The 19,819-nt window shown below is 44.1% G+C and overlaps 1 protein-coding gene across 7 annotated transcripts in view; it reads left to right on the forward strand.

Annotated features, from left to right (window-relative positions):
* FER1L6 (fer-1 like family member 6) overlaps positions 1-19,819 on the forward strand; it is a 214,977-nt gene that overhangs the window by 173,205 nt on the left and 21,953 nt on the right. For all 7 annotated transcript variants that reach the window (XM_070632002.1, XM_070632004.1, XM_070632005.1 and 4 more), the window contains 9 exons: positions 1,043-1,223; positions 3,194-3,420; positions 4,933-5,055; positions 6,317-6,356; positions 7,586-7,701; positions 8,715-8,846; positions 9,760-9,885; positions 13,212-13,339; positions 17,022-17,192. In XM_070632002.1, coding sequence (XP_070488103.1) covers positions 1,043-1,223; positions 3,194-3,420; positions 4,933-5,055; positions 6,317-6,356; positions 7,586-7,701; positions 8,715-8,846; positions 9,760-9,885; positions 13,212-13,339; positions 17,022-17,192 — 1,244 coding nt within the window. The remainder of the gene's footprint in view (positions 1-1,042; positions 1,224-3,193; positions 3,421-4,932; positions 5,056-6,316; positions 6,357-7,585; positions 7,702-8,714; positions 8,847-9,759; positions 9,886-13,211; positions 13,340-17,021; positions 17,193-19,819) is intronic.

Here is a 19,819-nt window from a genome sequence, read left to right on the forward strand (position 1 = left end):
AGAATTGCAGAATGACATAACATAGACTTTGCTATTATTTTGTTTTGTTTTTAAAGTTTTCGGACACAGATCATACAGTAAATCAAAGCAGCTTGACAGTGGTTCCCAAAGTGTGGCCCCCAGTTGATCACCATCAGCATCACCATGGAACTTGTTGGAAATGCAGATTCTCAGGCCCCACCCCAGTACTAGCGAATCAGAAACCGTTCAGGGGTGGGGCCCGGGCACCTCTGGTTTAACAAACCCTCCAGGTGATTCTGATACACTCTAAAGCTTGAAAACTACTGGCTACAAGCTACACCAACACAACTTATTTGAATGGTTAGGTTTTTACACATTCATTTGTACACGGCATGTCAGTAGTTTACATGCGAATTTATGCTTCTAAAGTGATGTTTTTGGACACCTATGCTTTTGTTTATTTCACTATTTTTCAACGTACTTTTTTGTGCTCTGATTGGGAACTAACTGTGAAGAAAAAGTTTGCTTTGTCCAAGTGAGTCAGCTCCAATGGACACATATTCTAAATCAGCGGAGCCTAGAATTAAAGAAAGAGAGCGGTGTTTGCAAGCCTTTCATATTGGGCTTCATTAAGCCTTGGGGGCCACGGGGGAACGAAGCGGGCAGGGTGCTGGTCCCTCACCCTCAGCTCCATTTTAAATGGCTCAACTATCGTCTGTTTTATATCTTGGGCCTGGGTAAACATTTATTTGAGTTGAGAGTTCTGCTGGTAAATAATTACAAAATAAGAGGATTGAAGACTACGGCCATAGAGAATTTGGGAGTGTGTGAGTTTTGCATTTTAAACCTGGGATGAATTGCTAGTGCCATCCCTCCTATTTTGGGTAGTTACTCCCTGAAGGCAATGCTCCAGACTTCCGGCAAGCTGCAGGGGTGACCTGGAGGAAGAGAATGGCAAGCCATGGTCAGTGGTAAGATGGCTGCTGGCTTGCCTTGTCCCTCCCCCAGACAGGTCAGCAGGGTGTGAGCAGCCAGGCCCAGCCCAGGCAAGGCCCTCACGTCATCTGGTCTCTCCCCCCAGGAGCTGCCTGAGAATGAGTTTCTGCACCCGCCCCTGAGCATCTGTGTGGTGGACTGGAGAGCCTTCGGAAGGAGCACCCTGGTGGGCACCTACACCATCAACTGCTTGAAGCAGTTTTTGTGTAAATCCAGGGAGCCCCTTGCTCTCACCTCACCGGTGGACGGAACCCAAGATGGCGAAGGTAAGACCCTCCTCCTAGATTCTGGAACTGCAGACTGCAAAGCCGTGGTGCCTGCGGGTGTCTGCTGTAGGACCCCCGCACAAAGAAGATGCCCACGGCCAAGTCGCTCTTTCTGAAGAACGCGCTCCCACAGTCCCCTCTGCTTCTTTACCTGTCAGATTCCTGCTTTGAGACTGACATCAGGGTCAGCTCCTCTAAGAAGGCTTCCTTAAATATGGCTCAAGCTCCCTCCTGCCTCCGCTCCTTGACATTTTTCTTTGCTTGATGTTACTTCCGATTGGTCTGTTTTGGATCGCAGGTGCACGGAGTTGAATTAATTACACTTCTCAGTTCGTGCTGTGCAATCATCCTTGGTCTGCTCAAGGCTTCTCATTATATCCACAGCCCCCTACTTATTCCCTATCTCCACTCCCCATCCCCTCCCCACTGTGGGCCCCATACTACCAATCCTTGTAAAATATAGATCCATTTAATTTACATATATGATATGGTGCAATAATCTTCATTTGGTTTCCTGCTCTTGTCTCTCAAAGTTGTGTTTAAGATCCATCCATATTGCTGTGTGTACACTGGCTTGTTACCAGTACCTGCTGCATCTACGCGACTTCGCTTTTCCCTTCCCCTTGTATTGGATCCCAGGCTGCGTCCAACTCCCCATTCGCACAAACAGTGCTGTGAGGAATCTCCTTGTGTGTGTTCCCTGGGGGAGGATCTTGTGTCTGTATTTCTTTGGAGCAGACACCCAGGAGTGAGAGCAATGGGTGGCAGGGAAGGTGCACATGTAGTTTCACTAAATACTGACAGAGGGCGCTCCAGAGAGCTGTGCTGGTTCACACGTCTACACCAGTCTACATTCTTACCATTACTGCCTCTGGAGTCCCCTTTTCCTCCTCCTCAACAGCCCCTGCTATTAGCTAACTTTCTGAGTTTTCGTTTTGTTTTGGTTTGGTGTTTGGTTTTTCCCACTCTGCTGGGCATAAAGTAGCATCTCATTTTTATTTTAGCTTGGGTTTCTCTGAAGACCTTATCTTATATTTTCTTCTATTAGTGTTATGTTTTTACCTTTCACATTTAGATTTTTAATTTATATGCATTTGTATATGGTTTAAGGTAGGGATCCAACAGCATTTTGGTCCACATAGGACATGCTTTTTTCCCCAGTCTACTAACTTTCCTTATTGATTTGTGCTGCCATCTTTTTCATCAGTCCAGCTGTCATACATCCCTAGTTTATTTCTGAACTTTCTGTCCTGTCCCGCTGATCTCTCCATCTCCATGTCCAGCACAGAGTAGATGCCTGTTTAGTGTTTGTTGGGTTGAGTTCACCATTGAAAAGTCAGCAACTGGGGAAGAGATGCTCTGGAGGCCCTGGCAGCCACAGAGGATCCCAACTGGAAAATGTTCCTGAGGACTGAATTCTGAGGCACAAAATGGAGAGAAGAGGACCTGTGGCAGGAAAGGACAGTGTTAAGACCTTTTTATTGGATCCAGAGCCCAGTTTAACCATCTCATAAGTCCAGAGACATCCCCCTGCTCCCTGTCAAGTTCATGTACTCCTGTGCCCACAGTTCTGCCTACACTTGGGGAATTCACAGACCTCGGGAGCCTCCAAGCGTTCCCTGAATTAACACACTGGGAGAAGACAATCAACACAGGGGACCGTACCCTAAACCTTGATAAGCATGCTCCCTATGATCGCAGTTATCTAAAATTACTCTGAGGCATCAATAATAAGTACAACCATTTGTTTATTATCTATGATGCACCTGATGCCTTACAACATGATCTCATTTATTCCCCAGTGAGATGGGTATTTTCACTGTCATTTTATAAATAAGGAAAGTGAGGTTCAGAGAAGTTAGGAAGTTGCCATATTTGCATCCAGATCTGCCTGATTCCCAGTACTGGGTCCCTGAAATGACCCCCTGCACTGCCGCCCAGTTGCCTGACTTGCTGGGCTTTCATTTCAGCCATTTCAGATTCGCTAATAACCACGGAGCCCTCTGAGACCCTCAGCTCTGCCCGGGAGCCCCCAACGGATCACATCTATGTGGATGTTGAGCCACCTCCCACCGTGGTACCGGACTCCACCCAGGTTCAGCAGGCCAGCCTGGCTGACATCCCTGACTCATCCCCTATGCTGGAGCCTGAACACAAACCCGCAGCCCAGGAGCCACCAAAAGATGGAAAAGCTAAGGTCAGAATGTAATCTCTCTTCATACTTACAAGGCCCATTAGAGTCTGTATCAGAGGCTGTAGATGCTAATTCTCCCACCTACTAGCTGTGTGACCAGGGGCAAGCAAACTTCACATTTCTGAGCATCAGTTTCCTGATCTGTAAGATGGGGATATTGATACCCACTTCACAGCATTGTTGTAGAATCAGGTCAGTCAATGTATATGAAATTAAAGTGCTAGTCAGTGTGACGGTAATATTTAATTGAACATAAACTCTTCCCAATTCATCAGCTTGGAAGGACAATGGTTTCCTCGTATAGACCTACTCCGCAAACATTTAGAACCTACTTTGTACAAGGTCATATAGGACGAAAAAGATTCTAAAGATAAATGAGCCTTCTCATCCCCAATTAGCTGAGATTCCAGAAGGGGAAATGGACAAGTATAGAAAAAAAACACAAAACAAGGATATGAATAATCTTTCTAAGTCATAAATCTGAGTGCAAAATCCTAGTGTATCAATTGACTTAAAAAAAAAAAAAGCAATTTTAAGAAAGTCCTAGGCGATTACCTCCGCAGTAAATGGTAAAGGCTGAAATAAGAAGCAGACTAAGATGATTAATGGATGTTTGCTCAGGCTGTTCCCTTCTCATCCATGCTTAATGTGACCCTCTATGACAGCTCACAGGGTTCTTTCCATCCCACCAGTTGTGCCTGCTACTTTAGATCAGAATTCTCAGTTTAAGTGTTTAATGCCACCATAAAGCTGTGGGTCCCACTAGGTTGTAGATAATTTTTTTAACATCTCTGTATCCTCTGCACATCATAGAGTGCCTGGCACATCGTAGGTAAGTATTCAAGAGATATCTGAGAAAGTGAAGGGATGACAGGCACGTGATGAGTCTTGCATAAATAGTCTCCAATGGACCAACTGTCTCCTCCCGCAGAGGCCTCCTTTCTGCCACACATCCATGACTGCCTCTCCTCTCCCTCATGACTTCTCTTGTACGTGTCGTTTATTTGCACCTGTTCAATTCAGAAATGATGCTAAAAGGGAATTGTCTACATTATGTCACTTAATCCTCACAACAGTGAAGTAGGCGGGTATTATTGTCCCTAGTTGAGGAAACTGAGAAGCGTAACATTTATATTTATTACTTAATGATTCATAACCCAAGTCTCTCTGAAGTTAATGCCCTTTCTACTATACCACACATGCCTGACTCCTCTACCGAACTTTAGCTTCCCAAATGTGGAGATTCTGTCTAATTACCCCTACATCCCCAATGTCAACAACAATATCTCACACCTGCTCAGTAAATGTTTGCTGAGTAAATGAATGAATGGGTTAACAGGTTATTAAACTTTTGTTTCCTGAAGTGGTACAGAGAGCCACAACCATACAACCTGCCAATACCTCTGTCTGCCTCCCAGAGGGTACCTATACGTTCTCTTCCTCAGTAAACCGGTCAGCCATCAACATGCAGATCCATGAGGCCTAATTAACAATCTATCTCTCCTCCCTTGCCAGGATCCCAGGAAATCTTCCCGGAGGTCTACTAAAAGGAGAAAGAGGACCATAGCAGATGAATCAGCTGAGAACGTCATTGACTGGTGGTCTAAATATTATGCCTCCCTGAAGAAAGCACAGAAGGTAGAGTCTCCCTTGGCTGTGACGGTCAAGGGACTGGATAGGAAAACGTAGCACCCTCTATCCCCCCAAGTCCCACATTATCGCCTCTTTTAAATTCCACTGTAGGTAGGTCCTACTCAGGTCTGGTTCTGTTAGCTGTGAAAGCGTAAAAACCCTGGAAGGACCAGGGATCTGGGATTGCAAAATCCACCCCTCCAGCTGGAGCTGGCCCTAGGACACAGGCTCCAGTCTGAAAATGCTGGAAGGATGTTCAGTCCAGTATGGCATCTGGAGAATTTGCCCACCAGTCAGACTCAGGGAGGTCCAGCCAGGAGAAATGGGGTCTCTGGACAGGGGGGCATCAGCAGTGGGGACCTCAGGTGTCTCCAGCAGGGCCCCAGATCTCCAGCAGGATTCTAAGTTCATATGGGAAACTACCAAAGGAAAGGCAGAGGTGTTGGCCTTAGCAAGTCTTAGCAAACAGGAATAATCAGCAGGTTGCCAGCACAGGGCCATGTGCACGTGGAACAAGAAAGCTGCAAAGCTGGAGAACCAGTGTGGAGTGGGTCTGGAGATTCAGGCAAAAGCTCACTGGCTGAATTTGCTAAGACTTCTCATCCTCAAGAGAAAAAGGGAAGGAAACTTAGTCACATGTTATCATTGTATTTAATTGAACAGAAACTCTCCTGATTCTTTAGTTTGGAAAGACCATAATTTCTTCATTTAGGACTATCCATGAATACTGATATATAGTTAAATAAACAAACTAAATGTTAGTCCCTGCCTCCAAAGTCCCTCCTTTTGCTGCAATGGCCACTACTACGTCTGGTGAGCACTGAGCCCTTTCCTCTTCCTCTGCCAACCTCCCCAATCCCTGGGACAAACCCACCAACCCAACATGCCAGCAGGTAAAACTCAAAGTTGCAGACTGAGCTGATGCTCCAGGGAGGTGGGAAAATCATGGGGTGAGAAGCTGCTTTCCCAGCGCCTGAGAGGAGGCTGCACACAGAGGACAAGGAAGTCTACAGCTCGGTGGCACTTTTCTTGGCTGTATGGGCACCCCTTCTCCAGGGCAGGGTGTCACTGAAGGGCAGGGTGTCATTGAAGAATGGACTTAGGTCTTTACAGTGAGGCTGCACTCAGGGGCTGTTCACATATTCTTTTAAAATGGCGTCTCTGAGAATGCAGAGAGCGGTGATCGTCTAATTAGACCTGTGAACAGTCAGGATTACCCAATGAGGCGTGGCAGCATCAATAATCTTGTCTCCCTCTTTTCTCAAAGGAAAAGGAGAGCAATCCCAAGGAGAAAAAAGGCAATACAGGTAAGTGGCTGTTCTGGGGACATTTGGACCTAGCATAACGCCGTTGGGGTGAGAAAATAATACAATGGAAGCAATGGGAAGCATGTTAGAGCTCTGCTCCCTTGTTTCCCAAGTGAGGAAACAATCTCAGAAAAGTGACAACACTTTACAAAGGTCATGTAGCTGATTTGAGCTGGACTGGGGCCAGATCCCTGGTCTTCTGAGTCCAGTTGAGTGCTGAAATCAACCCCTTGACTCATGTCCCTACATTAACGGTCTTAATGTAGAAACAGCAGGGTAAAAATAGGAGTGAGCTGGGATGCAAGACCAAAACCATCATGAGAAACTTCAATAGAGGTGAGCTGGATTTAGGTTCTAAGACTCAGTTTACAAGGAGTGACTATATCTGGTTTGGCAGAAGCTCAAACAAAAGAGGCCTGGGATTTGAAATGACCGCAAACTCGATTCAAGTCAACGGTAGGTCTTGACATAAAAACAACAATGACACCAAACAGCCGGTGCTGTTTCAGGTGACATTGATAGAGGTGGGAAAACCAGAGCCCAGCTAGTTCCTCAGGCCACTCCTAATTAGCATATTTAGTTCTAAGACCAACCCCATGACATAAACAATAGTATCTCTATTTTGCAGATGATGAAACAGAGGTACAAGGAGGTTGAGTAACTTGCCCAAGTTTCCACAGCTAGGAAACAGCAGAGCTGGAGGTCTGTCTCAGATGGTTTTTTCCTAGAGCCTGCTCCTAGGAAAATCACTGAGTAATCCCTCTAACTACATTCATGACTTTGCTCAAGACCCTTCACATATTTGAGCCTCCTATCGTTGAGCTAGATGAATCTCTGGTCCCCAAACAGATCTGAGAGGGAACGTAACTAAAAGCTTTGGAATCAGTCCATCCTGGGTCTGTTTTTTGCTAGTTGGGTGACTGGGAAATTCCTTACTCTCTCTGTGCCTAGTTTAGTGAATTTACACATTCTAGGACAAGCCAATATATTGCCCCACCCCAGAGAATACGTTGCCATTGTGTCGTTATGTGAGTGGCATCTCCACCAGTCCTGCGGTCCTGTGGTGCGCAGACTGCAAGGCTGCGTGGCAATCCTACAGCAAACTGTTACTATTTCTTTTTAAAAAGAAGGGTCATGACACATGCCAGAGCAAAGGGAAGGAGGGGGCTTGACTTTGTTTCCTCGCAACAGCCATGAGAAGTCTAACAATTTCCACTAAATATCCACAGAGACCAAACCAGACGAGGTAGTGATAAATATAGTAGGTAGTCCAAAGAAGAAGAAAGACAAAATGCTCAAGAAGAAACTCAAAGAGGATGAAATCCCCAACCTGGCCGTTTTGCAGGTGTGTGGACTCAGCCATCTTAGCCATGAGTGGGATGGGAAGCGCAGAAGGGGGATTCTGTTAGTGCTTCAGTCAACCCTAGTGATGCCTTTGTCTGAACTAACTTGCTTTGTCTTCATTATAATCACTGATGTGGAGAAGTAAGCTTTACCAAGCGTGCAAGCCGAGACAATGGAGCTTGCTAATTTTCCATTTTCTATGTCCTCATATTGAAAAGGGGCATAATTTACACGGTTTAGCCTGGATCCAGCAAGGTAATTTACAGTGTATGAGTTACCCTTGGCTCAGCTTTTGGAGCTTGACATCGTCATGTAGATGTGTACACACTTGAAATAGCAGGAGTTTTAACTCTAAAGTCAGCTCTGTCTGGCCAATCTTAACATTAGCCAGAGGCTATTAGCTAGAAACATATTTATGGATATGAAAGTTGGGAGAATGAAAATTGTGTATCTAGATAACCAATTTGGAGAAGTAATTTTAATAAGAAATTTGAATGAGTAATTTAATTATATTACCTAACTTAAAATTCAATACAATTTTGGATTTCTAAAGTGTATATATAATTTCCCACTTAGAAAATTCACGTCTATATGCAGTATAATAAAAACTAATATTCTGTTACCTTATATGTGTTAAAAATTAGATGATTAATGAGGCTTTATTGATTCAAGTTTCCTGAAAACGTTATAGTCTGTATTCAATGACCAATGACATCAATTCACCAGAAAAGGTTTGTCACATTTATGCTTCTATATTATATTTTTTAAAATTTTGGTTTAGCTATACTTGAAATTTCAAAGTTTATCAAAGAGATTTTTTAAATTTCAGAGTATGGTTAGTTCTAGAGATGCTGAATCAATGATTTTTCTTATTTTGCTAAAGAGAAATTAATAGCAGCCTCTTAGATTTTTCCAAGGGACCCGTAAGGCTGGTTTTGGAGCATCTTGGCGTTTCTCTTTAAATCGATCCTGGGTCTTCCTTCCTCTGAGCACTCTTCTCCCTTCTCCCTAAAGATATATGATGGTGATCTTGAAAGTGAATTCAACAATTTTGAAGACTGGGTGAAAACTTTTGAGCTCTTCAGAGGCAAATCTACAGAAGATGACCATGGCCTTGATGGAGACCGAGTCATAGGAAAGTTTAAGGCAAGTTCCAGAGTTAACCCTTTTCTTTGGCTCTCTTGTCCGTACGTGTCAGATATGACTCACTTCTGTTAATGGGATTGTGGTGTGGGATGTGTGTAAGGAAAATCCTTGATCTTTACACTGACCTTCTCTAGAACTCTGCAGGACCTAACCCCAATCTCTTGAGATATTTGCTTTGTGGCCAGTGAAGTGGGTTGGAACTCAGTCTGGTGAAATATAAAGAGACAGAGTTGTTACCTAAAAGAATCGCTGAATTTTACTTTGCCCTTCCCACCTCTGACCTACCAAATGTATGATTTATGCAAACCTACCTGTTGGATGATTAAACTAATCAAACAACACAAAAGCTTCACCTGGCAGACTTATGGGGTCAGCATCACAAAGTAGTAGCTGACACTTACCATGAACCTACTGCATGCTGGGTCCTTTATATGCAGTGTGGTGTGTTGGAAATAGCATGGGTGTTGCAGTTTGCCAATTGGATTTAAATCCTAGTTATAATACTAACCAGCTTCATGATCTTGAACAGTACTTGACCTCCCTGAACCTCGGTTGCAGCATCTGAAAATAGGAATCCTGCAGTCAGGATTGAATGAGATAATGGGAAAAAACACTGGCCCAGCACCCACCTGTTAAGGGAACTTAGTATCCCATCTGATGCTCCTATTCCCTTTCCTCAAATGACAGCCCTGGGAGGACCGTACCAACACAATTCACTGATGTACCATGAAGAAGCTCAGATGCAAGCAGGTTGTGTGAATTGCCTACAGACACCCCACAAGGCAAGGGTGGCATATACCCAGGTCCTGTTGGGTCCCAGGCTGTGCTCACTTTCCCCAGCACTATACCTTCTGTGGTTTTTGGTGGAGCATTTGACCATCTTGTTTCAATGGGTCTCGCTTTGTGGTTCCAGGGCTCCTTCTGCATCTACAAAAGCCCGGAGGATTCCAGCATCGAGGACAGTGGGCAGCTGAGAATCCAGCAAGGGATTCCCCCCAACCACCCTGTCAAAGTCCTGATCAGAGTGTACATTGTTGCGGTGAGCTGTCCTTGTTTACTCTGAGAGATTGTCTTAATCTGCTGGGGCTGCAACAGCAAAATGCCACAGACTAGGTAATTTAAACAACGGACGCTTATTTTTCACAGTTCTGAAGGCTGGAAGTTCATGATCAGGGTTGGTTTTCGGTAAGGCCTCTCTTCCTGACTTGTAGACAACCACCTTCTTGTCATGTCCTCACACGGCCTCTCCTCTGTGTGCACATCCAGAGAGAGAGAGAGAGTTCTGTTGTCTCCTCCTCTTCCTCTAAGGCCACCAGTCCTATTGGATTAGGGCCCCACCCTTATGACCTCATTTAACCTTAATTAGCTCCCTAAAGGCCCCATCTCCACAGACAGTCACACTGGGGGTTAGAGCTTTGACATATGTATTTTAAGAAGGCACGATTCAGTCCATAACAGGGGATATGAAGTTTGGTCAGTAACATGAACATTTGCTGGCTTTTCACTCAAGGAAAATACTTCCCAGGCATACAGGACCGCTCTGTGTAGCTTTATTTGCTCTGTGGTTGTCCAATAGCTGGGAAGAAAACCAAATAGGATTGAAGCAGGAAACTCTCGGGCAAGACAGTCAGAGGGAAAAACGAGGGCCGAACAGAGCAGCTGCCGCTGTGTGATGCTCCCCCTGGGGGCTATGCCTCTGCACTGTTGTAGTCAGAAATTTCGTTTTGAATGTATTCCCGAGAAAAATCTGCCCTAGGCTTCCTACTTTCTGATAATGAGAGCACAAAACGTTAGTTGGGAAACTTTTTGGCCTGATTGCCAGGAAGCTCAGGGCCAAATCTGACACTCAATCAAAGCAATTGTCTGCTGAACTTTTGTGGTTCACGTGTTTGTTTTCACCTCCTGACCTTCAAGTTGATTTTCATAATCTTATTTGATTGCAGTAGTCTTATTTTGTTTTAATTCTTTCCTTAGATGGCCCACTTTTTTTTTTTTAGAAACATAAATAAAGCATAAAACAAAGATGAGTTATTCTTTAATGCTTAGGGAGAACTAAATATTCCCTTCCCATCATGCAGTTCGCATGTTTCCTTCATCAGCAGCAGCAGCATCATCACGAACACCATGTGCCAGGCACGGTCTAATCACTAGGGATGTTGTTATGCAAAAAATACAGTCTCTGCCCTCAGGGAAGTCACAATCTAGTTGGATAAGCTGCAAGTACCTGTAGAGTATCCCTGGCGACACTAGGTAGTCTATATTAATACCCACCCGCTGGATTGTTGACACTAACCTTTTCAAAATTTTATTCGGAAGGTCACCCATGTCTTGGGAGAGATAATTAATATGCATTCCTCAGGAAATGGGCTATGTGTTCAAATAAATTCAAGAAATGGTGCATATAATAATATTTTCCCTGAGATTCACAAAGCTCATTAGCACAATCAAGGCCCTGAGGATTCCAGAAGCAAAGAAATCTATTTAACTGTTGAATCTTTAACAGCATTTTCTAAACTTCTTGCCCAACATCTCTTTTCCCCCTTACAGAAAACCCTGCAGAACCTGGTTCTATGGGACATGGTTTGGGGAACCCAGAAATAGAGAGTATGAACAGTAGGAAGGAGAGGGAGAAAGTTTTTGGACTACAGAGATTGGAGAAAGATGATTATTTATTCACTCAGCAAATTTCTACAACACACCTTTTATGTGCCCAGTACTTTCTAGACAAAGGGCAGGAATGCAGACCAGGTTCCTGTGCAGGAGGCAGCATGGAGGAGAGAAGGCTCGGGCTGGAGCTTGAGGACAGGCAAGACGAACAAATGAAGAGTCTGAGGAGGCGTGGCCTGAGCTTTGGGGAGTAGGATAAATTCACAGCAATTATGGACAGTCAATGCTTTTCACTGACATTTCTAGTAACAGTGATTGGGTGGTTTGCTCTCTCATACTAAAATTTAATCAATTAACTAAATAATAAGTTGATTTAAAAATCTTTTAATTTAATAAAACACTGAAAAAGTAAAAAGCAATGCTACTTAGAAGTTGCATAAAGAAAGAAATCAAATCATCCACCTCTGCAATTCCATTCCCAGAAATAACTTTCTTTTCTTATGAATATGCGAACACATCTATATCTATTTACACTTGTCTACCGCGACCTCCAGGTGTTTATTTAATGGGCTTCCGCTTCGTGCCTTCCGTATGGATGGTCTATTTTATTTTCCAAGTTAGTAGTGTAACTTGGACGTTTTTCCAGGTCAGCGCATATAGATCTTCCTCGTTCTTTTTAGTAGCCACCTAGTGTTTTCTTGACTTAATGTAGTAGCCATTCGTTCACTCAGCAGATATTAAGAAGACCCTGTTCTAGATCCTGGTGATAAAGTAATGAACAAGACAAGACAGGCAGCCCACTTGCTGTCCTGGAGATTACGCACTAGTTGGGGGCGATGTGAAGATGAAGAACGTACAAAAATAAACGAAGCAGCACGTATATAAGATGAATGTCAGAGACAACTGCTATGTAGAGAATTAAAATTGGGTGATGTGATGAGAGTAAATGGGAAATGGACCATCTTGGACTGAGTTTCTCCCTAAGTAATTGACATATGGATTGTTTACAATTTTTAGCTATTACACAATGCTCTAATCAACATCCTTGAAAATATAGCTGTGTGTGCTTCTACCGTTCTATGTGTAGGGTGGACTTGTTTCTTGGTCAGCTCTCATCTCTGCAGAATTTCTCCATCTTTTCAGTATTATTCCTCACCAGCCCCTACCCTGGCCTTCCCTTAGAAAGTATTTGCTTGTGATGGTTTTAGACCCAGCTTTCTGGAATCAGACTTCACTTTGAGAAACAGAACTTTACTCAACCAGCCAGTGCTAAATGCAAGACTGATGGGGTCGTGGATTCAGAGCCTATTATTTCTGGAGGGGCTATCGGGTCCACCCCGTGATCTTACAGATAGATCTCAGAGAGATGACTTGACTTGCCCAAGATCACACAACTACTTAGAAATAGAACTCGAACTGAAATCCGTGCCTTCTTCTTCCTGGTCTAGCATATTCCTCATTACCCTGTGCCAAGAGCTGCCTTCCACCAGGGAGACGACTCCAGAGAAAGTTGAACTTGGGCAAAGCTGATAACTTTTCTTTTAACAGCAAAATGGAGAGGCTAAAGCCTCTTAACCTTGGCTGCACACTAGAATCATCTAGGGAGCTTCTAAAAATCCCAAAGCCCAGGGCCAATCAAATCAGAGCGTTTGGGGATAGAACTCAGGCATCAGTATCTTTTACAACTCCCAGATGATCCCAGTGTGCAGCCAGCATTGAGAACCGCTGGACCAAAGGGATTTTCTTTTTCCTCCCCAGGCATTTAATCTTAGCCCAGCTGATCCAGATGGCAAGTCGGATCCCTACATTGTGCTCAAGCTTGGCAAAACCGAAATCAAAGACCGCGACAAATACATCCCCAAGCAACTGAACCCAGTTTTTGGAAGGTCAGTGGCCATCTGGGCCGCAGAGCGTTGTCCTGTCTGCATTTGCTACTGTTGTGTTTCTCTGGGGGTTGGTGTGTATATGTGTCTGTCTCTGGAGGTTAAATGCTGACTTCTGCTGGTGATAGCAGCCAACCAAACCTGTATTCATGGAGAAGGGCTGAATTCTTTCCTTGGTCCCTTCCGGAATTTGGTGGTACACAGTGATCTTCATGCCCATGGTTTTCCAATAATGATTTTCCTAGACCTTAAATTTAAGAGGCACCTTGAACGGTCATCACATTCAGCCTCCTGCCTTTGGACAGGGAGATTTCCTTTTTACAAACAAGGCAACCAAGGCCAGAGAGGTTTAGAAACTTATTCAAGTTCACACTGCTTATGAGTGGAGGAAAAGGGGCCAGACCTTTGGTCTTTTGTGTCCTACCAAAGGGATTTTTCCATCATATCATTTTGCAGCTCATTTGAGGTGACCCCTTGAAGTCAAAAAGTTGAACTGCATCCCCCACTTGTGTTTTGTTTTCCTGCAAAGTGTTTTAAAACCTGTCGCAGTTAAGTATGTTTAGGCGATCCAGGTATTCTCCAGGTCACAGCAACCCTACCACTCCCATTTGTCTTCAAGCAGAGGGGGTCACACATTCTTGTTCCCTGCTTGAGTTTGTGTGCCTGACTGCCTTCAGCTTTGGAGTCAAGCAGAGTTGTGCGTCACTCTGCCACACACAAGCTGTGTAACTTTATGCAGGTGGCTTAACCTCTCTGATCCTAGTTTTACTCATCTGTAAAGCAACAATAGTGACACTTGTCTCTCAGACACCTTTAGCAGATTAAATACGTAGAGCACCCAGGATATCGTCTATGCTATCACCTACTCAAAATACGTTGGCTTCCTTCCTCTTCTCCTTAATAATTGTTTCAGCAGTGCATGCATCATAAGTGTATTTAATTTCTTCTTTCTCCTGAATAACCGGGAGCGTGGGGTGAAATCTTCATCAGCCTCATTTAAATTCATTTACCCATTTGTGATCACTTTGGGCTCTGACATTTGATCAGCACCAGTCTCTCACACTTTGTTGCTCCCAAGGAAATGAGGCAATAAATGATCTTGCTTGTTCAGATTAATGAGAATGATTAAAACGAAGGTACCAGGGAAACTTACCCTCGTTTCCCTGATCCAGAGATGACCTTTGTCATTACCTGCCCTTTATGTAACTAGCAGTTCATTCTGCCAAGTGCTTTGTAATCGCTTTTTATTAGTCACTCTCACCACAGTGCCATGAATTAGACGGTCTTTATTACCCTCCTTTATGGCTGCGGTAAACAAAGGAAGAGGATGATGAAATATTCCTTCCTGCCGCTGACATTGCAGAGCCTCTTCCAGAACCCCTCCACATGTGGATGGTTTGTTGGATGTCTATTTAATTGTTACTTAGGGAAAAAGTTGCCGGCTTGATCTTGCGGTGTTCCCGCAGGGAGAGCGGAGGTCTCTTATGCCTGAAATGGGGTCTGGTCTGGGGTATCCCTCTTTGCCACCTCCCCACGTGAGGATGTCACGGGCTGCACCCCCGCCACCCTGGCCCCTGGCCTGCTTTACTTTTCTCCATAGCCTCTGACGTGGATTGCTATATTCGTGTGTTGACCGGTGTCTCCCATCTCCCTACTAGAACGTAAGCTCCATCCGAGGAGGGACTTGGGCTAGTCTGGACAGCACTGCATCCCCGGCACCTAGGGCAGGGCCTGGCACAGAGTAGATGCTCAATAAGTATTCACAGAATGAATGACTGAGTGTGTGAATGAATGAATGCATGAATGAATAGATGGATGGACAAACCGTCCGTCAGTTTTCAGTGGGATCCAATGGGACCTGTCCCTCTGCATCATCCTGAGGTGGTACCTGTCTGCAGACATTAGCGGTTCCTTATTTTCTTAGTAACCACGCTGCCTCGAACCACCACTGTATCTAGTATCTCACTGACACACAAGCTGGTATAAGCCCAGTTTTTTCCTGGATGACAGGAAGTCCAACCGTGGTGGGCCGTTCGGGGTAGTTCTTTTAATGACAGCTCCAGTGAAAGTTCAGGAGAGGTTAATCTGTAAGCACACAGCTTGGGGAGATGGACCACAGCGACTGAGTCCTCTGTCATGCTTGCTAGGGCAGTCAGGCACTTAATAAGTCCTTCCTCGGTGGCAGTAGCCATGGCGACAGCCAAGCTCAGAGGTAGGCAGCTGGAGGCTTCCTTGTAAGACATCTCTAGAATATCATTACAGTTGGGAATCCAAATCTTGGATCCCCGGGAAAGCAATACTATGTCTTCAGATGGAAGACACAAATTTCTTCTCTGCACAGCCGTATCCCTGGGCCGCCAGAGCTGCCTCAGTCAGTTAGGTCACTGGAGCCGTCGAGCATCTCTGCTTTTTTCTCTCTGGGAAGGGTTAATTGGCTCCGGGCTGTGCTGTGATTGGGGTCCCTGCCACACTGGAGAGTGAGAGTCAGGGCTAATTGGATCTGGCCATGAGGACAGCAGCCCAGACAGACCTGTGGACACGCATGGAAATAATGGCCCCTCTGCTCCCCCTTCCTCCCCACCTCTTCTCTGTCTCTTGCTCCCAGACCAGCCTACCCTACCTTGTCCCAGGCCAGCCAGACTCAGGAACAGCTGTAGAAACACTGGTGTCTCCTTGATTTTGTTTTCAGAAGACATTTCTCTAAAATGCAGGGCTTTACTCAAAATTTAATTCTTAATTATCTTCTCTGATACTCAGTAGCATGGATAATGCATCGTCACAGGAAATCCGATGGCTTTGCCATTCTTTTCAATACCTCGCGTTAGTGTGGTATCATGGAAAGAGTGTGGAACTAGGAGTCAGGAAACTGGCTCTTACCCTCGTCTCAACTGATTTACGATCCTGGGGAAGTCACTTGTGTTCTCTGGATTTCAATTTCCTTCTCTGTAAAGTGAAGGGATTGGCTATGGTGATTTCTGAGGTCCCTTAGAGTTCAAGGAAACCTTTATTAAATGTCTGCTTTCTTCAGGCCAAGTGCAGGCTCCAAGAATGCAGAGATGAAAAAGGAAGGGCCTTGTTCCCAAGGGGCTCAGAATCTTGTAGAGACAGCATGCCAGCCCTGCAATTCTATGTTTTTGTGGTTTTCCATCTTCAACAGGACTTTCATTTAAAATAAACGCAGCTAGTATTCCCTGAGGAAGCAACAGTGGAGGGGAAAAGGGATGACAATTTATCGCGCACTCGTTGAATGCCCAGAAGTAACATATGTGCTTCATACAAACATATCACATTTAACTACCATGATATATTATAAAGAAGACATATTTACACATAGGGAGGCTGGGAGAGATGGAATAAGTTTCCCAAAGTTTTAAAACCAGGGAGTTTCTGATTTGAAACCCAAATGCAAAGTTTTTCATCTCCATCTTGCTGTCACCCTAGTTGAAGACTATAAGACATGGCCCACGCAAGGGGAGATTGTTGGCTCCTGGGTATTGACAAAGGATTTGGAAATCGATTGTATCTCAATGAAAAATTAAGCCAAATGAATATGTGCTAAGTGTTAACTGAGTTTCTGAGTGTTTAGTGAGTTCCTGTGAACCACAGGCTAGCTAAAAGTGACGATGAGAAAGTTCCCTGTGTCGCCAAATGTTGTTGATTCCTAAAGCCTCTACTTGGACTGCAGGTCATTTGAGATCCAGGCCACGTTCCCAAAGGAGTCCCTGCTCTCCGTCCTAATCTATGACCACGACATGATTGGGACAGACGACCTCATTGGTGAGACCAGGATCGACCTGGAGAATCGTTTCTACAGCAAACACCGAGCCATCTGCGGCTTGCAGAGCCAGTATGAGATGTGAGTTCTTTCTCCATGCAGATGCTGTTGGTGTTCTGAGGCTGTGGCCTCTGGCACTGGGAAGGCCATCCAAGCTCGTATCTCAAATGGGCTCCACATCGGCAGGGCTGGTTCAGGGAAACTGTTCATTGCACTTGAAGGAAGTCAGTGCTCATTGGGAAGCCAGGGCAGGTTCTTCAAGAGTCAAGAGCTGAAATTGTGTGTATTCATTCAATTAGCTGGGACTGGTAGGCAGAGGTCCCTGGTGGAAAATGATGCTAGGAGAAGAATGATTAATATAATACAAATGCCAACGTCTCAGTTAATTATAACTAACACTCATGAGTGCATATGACATACCAAGCATTTTACAGGGGGTATCTCATTCAATTCTCTCAAAACCCATTGAGGTGTTATCCTCATCCTACAAATGAAAGAGTGGGCTTAATTCTCACTCTTTACAAAGATTTTGAATTCTGCTTAATTAAAAAATATAGACTATCAGCTTTATTTTTTTAACAATATCTATCATTTTTGCATATGTCTGTTCTTCTTTTACACTTTTTTTTTTTTTTTTTTTTTTTTGCTGAGGAGGATTAGCCCTGAGCTAACATCCATGCCAGTCTTCATTCATTTTTATGCGAAACACTGCCACAGCCTGGCTTAATGAGTGGTATGTAGGACTGTGCCTGAGATCCGAACCAGCAAATCCCAGGCTGCTGAAATGGAGAGTGAGAACTTAACAACTACACCACTGGGCCAGCCCTGGGCTTTATTTATTTTTTTTTAAGTATGTTGTATTTGATATCGTAAGAAAAAATAAAAATCTTACACATTTCGGCTAGGAAAATAGAAAAACATTCATTAGATTTCCATGATATTATTTTAGAAATATTTTTCCTGAATAGGAAATAATATATATTTGTTGTAGAAAATCGAGAAAATACAGAAAGTACAAATAATGCTGAAATTATTCCACCCAGAGATAACGTATGTAAAAGATTCTTAGGTATTTCCTTTTAGTATTGTTTTCTGTGCTATTTTCCCCCAAAGTTGGATTCAAACTATCCATGCAATTTTGTAAGCTGTTTGTTACACTTGCCCTTATATCATAAGCATTCTGTACCATCATTAAATATTCTTTGAAATCATTATTTTAATAGCTCTGTTGTGTTCCATCACAAGAATTTATTATAAAGTGATTTAACCATTTTGTCTTCCTGAACTTTAGGGCATTTATATTTTTCTTCTTTATTATGAATATTGCTGCTATGAGCTTTCACGTACAAAAGCCATTGCACACCTCTCTGATAATCCATCCTGTATTCATCCATAGACATGGATTATTCCATTAAAGGGAATGCCCACTTTAAGGATTTCTAATATATATGTCCAATGGCTCTCCAGAAGGGTTGCACCACTTTATATTCTCATTAATGGAGTCTGAGTGCCTGTTTCCTCCATGGCATGATTTTCAGACAAGTCCCTCTTGCTGGCCTGCTCCTCTCTGAGCCTAGAAAGCCAGTTCAATTTTGGGAGTCTAGTGAATGTACCGGCCTCCTGAGGTATTTACATCACTCTCAGAAGGGCGCTGTTCAGAGAAGATAGCTGTTCTCACTGTGAAGTCAGGGGAGGCAGCCACAGGCATCCTTTGTTCAGAAGAATTTCCTGACGGTGGGGCTATCGGGGAGCAGAATAGTTCAGCCAATAAAGCTGTAACCTTTGTTCATGGAAAAGTTTTAAAAATAAGACAAGAGCACCTATTTCTGGGGAGGCCTGTGTGTGGCTCTGGGCGTGGCTTGGTTGAACTTTTCAGGAGGATCCTTTCTCTGGCACAACGTAGGAAAACTACTTACAGCCATGTTTTGATTTATTTAAGTGATTAGCAAAGTTAAATTCTGATGACTCCTGTGTCCCAATGAGCAGAGAAATGCAAGCTTGTCTTCGTCATGTCTCTTGAGGAGCAACTCATTGCAAGTTAATAACTTTTAACCACATAGCTAGTTTTTAGGGAAGGAGGAATTGGAAAGAAACGCATCACCAGGAAAATCACCAACTAGAGAAACAGCACCTCGAGACTTTCTGCCTGTGTCATGAGTCTCCAATAGGATTTGAGGTGGAGGGGAGCAGAGGGCAGGAAAGGTGCAGAGAAATTGAAAGGATGAGCTAGGCTTTCCTCCTAGAATAAGCAGCAGATGAATGGCTATTCTGCTAGAGACAGAACGAAAACTATGGGCAAAGAAATCCATAGAGACAGACAGCAGATTGGTGTTTTATCCAAGGCTGAGGGGAGGGGCTGGCCCTGTGGCCGAGTGGTTACGTTGGTACACTCCGCTTTGGCGGCCCAGGGTTTCGCCAGTTTGGATCCTGGGTGCGGACATGGCACCGTTCATTAGGCTACGTTGAGGGGGCGTCCCACATGCCATAACTAGAATGACCCACAACTAAAATATACAACTATGTACTTGTGGGATTTGGGGAGAAAAAGCAGAAAAAAAAAAAGATTGGCAACAGTTGTTAGCTCAGGTGCCAATCTTTAAAAAAAAAATGAAATAAAATAAAAATTAAAATAAAGGCTGAGGGGAGAGGGAGCAAGGAGTAACCAATTAATGGGTATGGGGTTTTCTTCCGGGGTGATTGAAAATTTT

Source organism: Equus przewalskii, chromosome 8, assembly GCF_037783145.1.
Source record: "Equus przewalskii isolate Varuska chromosome 8, EquPr2, whole genome shotgun sequence".
Taxonomy (NCBI): Eukaryota; Metazoa; Chordata; class Mammalia; order Perissodactyla; family Equidae; genus Equus; species Equus przewalskii.